The 6,343-nt window shown below is 56.0% G+C and overlaps 1 protein-coding gene across 1 annotated transcript in view; it reads right to left on the bottom strand.

Moving 5' to 3' along the window:
- Nucleotides 1–652: 652 nt before the first annotated feature.
- Nucleotides 653–6,343, bottom strand: part of LOC134434656 (zinc finger protein 418-like) — a gene marked incomplete at its 3' end in the record, with an annotated part of 79,824 nt that continues 74,133 nt past the window's right edge. The window contains exon 3 of the mRNA XM_063183296.1: nucleotides 653–1,365. Within this exon, the coding sequence (XP_063039366.1) occupies nucleotides 653–1,365 (713 nt within the window). The remainder of the gene's footprint in view (nucleotides 1,366–6,343) is intronic.

Genomic DNA, 6,343 nt, shown 5'->3' with positions numbered 1-6,343 from the left:
TCAAAGGAGGGTATCTGGTGGTTCCTGGGTTAAGGGAGACACTGAGAGAGAAACAGAGCAGGCAAAGAGAGGCAGGAGAGAAAGGAGGACACAAGCATAATGATCTGAGAGGGAGGCACTCTGCAAACAGAACTGCAATGGACTGAAAATGAACGGGAAAGAAATCAGTAAGTCTGAGAGTTTTATTTGCTATCAAATACATCCCACAAACCCTGACCCACAGAATCTCCATCCCCCCAAACTAATTGAGATCCTACTACTCCCAATCACCTCCAAACCCCATCTCACCCTGGTGGCTGTGGAATCGAGTAGGTTTGTGAAGAGGTAGAGCTTTTTTGAGGTGGGAAAAAGCCCTTTTGATGTGGGCCTGAGTTCTCTGAGTCTAAGGCTGAGCTGTTTTCACTGGGATTTGAGGTGACAGATCCATCCCTCTTGGCTTTTAGACAGCAGAGAGGGGGAAAAGAAAAAAAACCTAATGCGAAACCAAAAGGAGAAGCAGCCAGGTGTGTTGCCAACATGGATCACAGGGAATGTGAGTGACCCGGGCTGTGCCCAAAGTGCCTCCTCCAGTGGGGGATGGAGCTGGAGCAGCGCACAAAGCTCTGCCCGCGCTCGGGCACTCCCAGGGCTTCCCTTACCGGTGCCTCCGTTGGTGTCGGGTCAAGTGAGAGCTGCTGGAGAAGCTCTTCGCACACTGGGGACACTCGTAGGGCCTCTCCCCAGTGTGGATGCGCCGGTGCCTGACGAGGTGGAAGTTCTGCCTGAATCCCTTCCCGCACTCAGGGCATTGGAAGGGCCTCTCCTCTGTGTGACTCTGATAGTGCCTGATGAGATGGGAGCTGATCTGAAACCCCTTCCCACACTTGGAACACTCATAGGGCCTCTCCCCAGTGTGGGTCCTCTGGTGTGAGGACAGGTGGGAGCTCTGTGAGAAGCTCTTCCCACACTCCCCACACTCGAAGGGCCTCTCCCCAGTGTGGATCCTCTGGTGCTTGATCAGGTCGCCCCTCCACCTGAAGCGCTTCCCACACTCCCCACACTCGTAGGGCCTCTCTCCAGTGTGGGTTCTCTGGTGCTTGATTAGGTTGGAGCTCAGGCTGAAGCTCTTCCCACACTCCCCACACTCGAAGGGCCGTTCTCCAGTGTGGATCCTCTGGTGCTCCATCAGGCTGGAGCTCTCCCTGAAGCTCTTCCCACACTCCCCACACTCATAGGGCTTCTCCCCAGTGTGGATCCTCTGGTGCCTGATCAGGTGGGAGCTCCGCCTGAAGCTCTTCCCACACTCTCCACATGTGTGAGGCTTCTCCCCATCATGGAGCTGCTCATGGAGCACCAGCTCCGAGCTCTGGCTCCATCTCTGGCCACCTTCCCGGCCCAGGCCGGCTCTTTCCCCCTCAGATCCCTGCCAGCTGCGTTTGCAGCCCCTCCTTGTGCAGCATCTCCGGGACTTTTCCTCCCCATTGGCTTCCTGTGCCGTGGAGCTGCTCAAAACGGCCTCTGCCACCAGGTTCTGCCGCGGGCATTTGTCCACCCTGCTCTCCATGCTCAGCTCCTGCTCTGGGCGGGGAAGGACAAGGACAGGATGGGATTTGCCTCCGTGCCACAGGGAAGGGCAAGGAGATCCCCCCGGGGCTGAGCTGCAGCTGGAGCTGTGCTGGGCTGGGAGATGGAGCAGCACAGAGGGGAAAGGGGCCCTGACTTCCTCCTTACCTGCCTCAGTGTCCTGGGGCATCTCCCTCTTCCTCACAGCATCCCAGGGGTTGGCAATGGGAAATCCTGGTTTGGGGAAAACAAGGGATAAGCACGGTGAGTTTGAAGGTCCCTCTGCCCGAGTCCGTCTCTACAAGTCACTGGCCACGTGGGCTCCATAAAAACCTCCCAAATACCAAAAGATTCAGCCCTGGAAAAGCCTCCCAGGAATTCCCTGTCCCTGGTCCCTCCTCTCTGGTGTTCGGGGGTTGCCCCCTGTCCCAGCTGCTGGGGTCACGCTTGGATTGGGGGTCCCCCTTCTCCTCGGTGCCCGCCCTGCCCAGGCTGCTGGGAGACCCAGCGATCCCAAAAGCTCCCTCCCCTCTTCGCTCTCCCCATTCCGGGATGCCAGGGCTGTTTGGGCTCCCGGGCTCCCCTCTCCCCTCATTCTCTGCTCGGGGCTGCAGCGGCTCCAAGGAGTCCCCCCTGCCCCTCTCCAGGCTCTTGAGGCTCCCGCCAATGGCGGCGCTCCCCCTCTCTGGGCTCCCCACTTTGGGCTCCTGGGGCACACAGGGCTCTGCTCCTCCAGGCTGACTCTGCCGGCAGCCGCCACCGGCACCCCCCGATGTCCCCCCGAGGGGCCTTTTCCGCTCAGCCTTGGACTGCTTCATTCTCCAAACATCCCCCCAAAAACCCAACTGGGAGTGACTGGGAACATGCTGCAGGGAACTGGGCTACGCTGAGGGATACTGGGAGTAACTGGAAGGAAAGTAAGGGTGAAAGAGAGCAACTGGAACCATGTGGAGCACAACTGGTTCATACTGGCAGGGACTGGGAGCACACTGGGCTCATCTTTGGATCATACTGGCAGGGACTGGACTAATACTGGGAGTGTCTGAGAGCGACTGGAAACATACCCTGCACATCATCCCCCATACTGGGCCTGACTGGGAGCAACTGGGAGCACACTGGGAGCAAATGGCATCATACTAGGAATGACTGGGCTGATCTAGGAAGCAACTGGAACCATGCTGGAGGCAGCTGGGGCCATACTGGGAGAGACTGGAAGCATCTGGGATTATACGGAGACCACACTAGGAGGGCTGGCATGTGACTGGGACTGGAGCTTACTGGGATCATATTGGGGTTGAAAGGGAGCAACTGGGATCACACTTTGGGCTACTGGGAGCAGTTGAGGGAAACTGGGATGATGCTGCAAGCAAACTGGAGGAACTGGGAAGGACTGGATGCATGCTGGAGGCAACTGGGATATACTGGGCATGACTGGGGGATCATACTGGGAGAACTGACACCTCACTGGGGCCACTGGCAGTGCCTGGAAATGACTACAGACATGCTGGGGGCAACTGGGATATACTGGGAGTGACTGTCACCATACTGGGGGGACTGGAACCACACTGGGAACACCTGGGACCATGCTGGGGAGAACGGGGCCCACACTGGGGGCACTGGCATCAGACTGGGAGTGAGTGGGAGCAACTGGGGTTAGACTGCAGGTGACTGGGATCATACTGGGAGTTGCTACACTCATACTGGGATTATACTGGGTGTGAATGGAACCTGACTGGGGGTTACTGGGAGCAACTGGGATGGGCTGGAAGGTTCTGGAACGATGCTGAGAGGACTGAGACCATAACTGGGGCAACTGGCATCATACTGGGAGCAACTGGGACCACCCTTTGAGCAACAGATGGAAACTGGGATTGTGCTAGAGGAAACTGGGAGCAACTTGGAAAGACTTGGATCATTCTGAGGTACCTAAAACCTACTGGGAGTGTCTCTAACCATACTGGGGGGACTGGAGCCACACTGGGAACAGCTGGGATCATGCTGGGAGCAACTGGGACGATGCTGGGGGAAACTGAATCTACCCTGGAGGCAACTGGGCACCACTGGGACCCTGCTGGGAGGGACTGGGACTGTTATTGGGGCAACTGGGATCATAATGGGAGGAACTTGGCACATCTGGAATTATGCTGGGAGCAACTGGGATCACAGTGAGAGCAGCTGAGTCCATACTGGGTTACACTGGGATCTCATTGAGAGCGACTGGAATCATACTGGGAGTGACTGGGAGTGGCTGGTTTTGTGGATTTTGGGGGGTTTGAATTTTGGGGGATTTTATTGGCATTTTGAGGGGGAGTTTTTCTGGGGAAGTTTGGTGTTTATTGAAATTTTTCTGTGTCTTTTTTTAAATTTTGTTTGTTTTACTGGGATTTTGTTGCGATTTTTTGGGACTCTCAGAAATTCTGGGGGTTTTATTGGGATTTTTAGGAGATGTTGGGGCATTTTATTGGAATTGTGGTAACATTCAGTAGGATTCATAAGGAATTTGGGGTTTTTTGGGATTTGGGGGGTTTTGTGGAGTTTTTTGTGTGTTGCCAGGATTTCTTTGGATCTTGGGGGATTTTGTGGGACCTTTTATGGTTTTGGGGATATTTTTTGGGGATTTGCAGATTTTAATCAGGATTTTTGGTGCTATTGGGATTTCAAAGGATTTTGTGGGCTGTTATTGGGATTCTAGGGAGTACTAATGGGATTTTGAGTGATTTAATTGGGATTTTGTGGGTTTTATTGGGACTTTTGGGGGTTTTAAGGAGATTTTGGTGCCTGTCAGCTCTTCCCCACACCAAAGGAATGCTCCAAAGCCCCCCTAAAATTTCACAAAAACCCCAAAAACCCCCAAAAATTACATGAAAGTCCTCAAAACCCCCAGAGAATCTCCAGAAATCCCAGTGGAACTCACCAAAATTCAAAATAAATGCTAAAAATGTCAATAAATCCACCCCCTCAAAAACCCCCCTGCAACCCAAACAAAACACCTAAAATCCAGAACCCTCCAATCAACAAAACACCCCAAAATCATGTAACCCTCCCAAAACCCAATAATTCTCCCCAAAAATTCCCACAAAGCCCAAAAAAGCCATCCCGAAATTCCCCAAACCCTCCAAAACCCCAAAATCCCCACAAATCCCCCCAAACCCCCCAGACTCAGTGGGGCCGTCCTGGATCAGGGGGCACCAGCCGGTGGAACAGGAGCCACTTCAGGGGGCCCTCGGAACTTTTTGGGGAGGGGGCACCATGGGAGACCCCCAAAAACCGGGGGGGAACCCCGCTGTGCCCCCTCCCCCCCCGAAACCCCCAGACCCCGGTTCAGGGTGGGCCTGGGACCCCCCGGGACCCCCAAATCTTCCCCGGGACCCCTCCAGGAACCCCAAACCAGCCAAAGCTCTCCCAGGGTTGGCCCAGAACCACCCTGAACACCAAAACCTACCCAGGACCCTCAGACCCCCCCCCCCCATTTCCTCCGAAAATTTACCCCAGACCTACCTGAGACTCCCCCCCAAATCCATCAGACTGCCCCAAATCCCCCTCAGACTCCTCAATCCACACCAAACCCTATGAAATCCCCTCACAATCCCCCACATTTCTCCAGAGCCACCTCAAATCCCCCTGATCCACTCACAACGCCCCAGTTTCTCTCGAAATCCCCCAAAATCCCCTCAGACCCTCCAAATTCCCCTCAGATCCCTCTTAACCCACCTGAGAATGCTCCAGACCCTCTCAAGTTTCCCCCAAGCTCCCCAAAGCCCCCTCAGAACCCCTCATTCTCCCCAAACCCATGTACACCCCCCTATTTTCCGTCGATGCCCCCAAAAATCCCCGACTTCCCATCAGACCCGCCCCAAACCCCCCAGTTTCCCCCCCCCGTCCCCACCTCAGCCCCGCTCTCCCCTCACAATCCCCCGCCACCACCGCGCGCACGGGCTCCCAACAATGGCGGCGCACCCCGCCGAACCAAACAATCACCGCGCGGTACATCAGCGAAACAACCAATCACGGTGCCGGTCCCCTCAGCAAGGCCCGCCTCCCCGGCGCCGCCCCAGCCAATCCGAGGCGAGCCGGAAGCGGCCCCCCCCTTCCCGCCGCTCCTGGGACCCGCCGGGCTCGGGACAGGAGCGGGAGGGGCCTGAGAGGGAATCGGGGGGGGGGGGGGGGGGGCGGGTTCTTGGAGGGCCTGGGGGGGTTTTGGGGTGGGGTCGTAGGAAGGTCTTGGGAGCGTCTGGGGGTGTTGGGATGGTCCTGGGGGGAGTTTGGGGAGGGTTTTGGGGGCTCCTGAGGGTGTCCTGGTATTGGAATAAGAATCCCAATATTACCAGTTATATTGTGCCTGGGCCAGTCTGACCCTTGCTGCTGGGCCAAAGGCAGCAACTGTGGTGTGTCACCCCAGAGATACCCTGGCTTGCTGGTGGTTGCAGCTGGGCACTGAACAAGTCCAGGCTTGTTAGGAACTCAGTTTACCTCAGGAGGAGAGCTTCAGGCGATGGTGAAGAGAAAAAGAGATGGATTCTGCTGGAGAGTTTATATCCAGAGGTATATTCCAAGGTTACAGATGTCAGAACATAGGCAACTGCTCCAACAGAATACCGGCCTAAACGTCTGATCACCTTTTTAAGCTCAGGGACAGTGGAAGGGGAGGGAACAGGTGAGCCACCAACCAGGTGAGAGGGGCAGGGTCTCAGGGGGGGATGACACCCAGACAGGCCAATGGCCCCCGGGCCTGAGGGGCATCCTTTGAACTTGACCAACCACACGACACCTTGCTGGAATGTTAAGCCTGACTGACAGCACA

The sequence above is a fragment of the Melospiza melodia genome, unplaced genomic scaffold (assembly GCF_035770615.1).
Source record: "Melospiza melodia melodia isolate bMelMel2 unplaced genomic scaffold, bMelMel2.pri scaffold_45, whole genome shotgun sequence".
Lineage (NCBI taxonomy): Eukaryota > Metazoa > Chordata > Aves > Passeriformes > Passerellidae > Melospiza > Melospiza melodia.
Note: the sequence above shows the minus strand (reverse complement) of the source record. Positions and strands in the feature narration are given on the sequence as shown.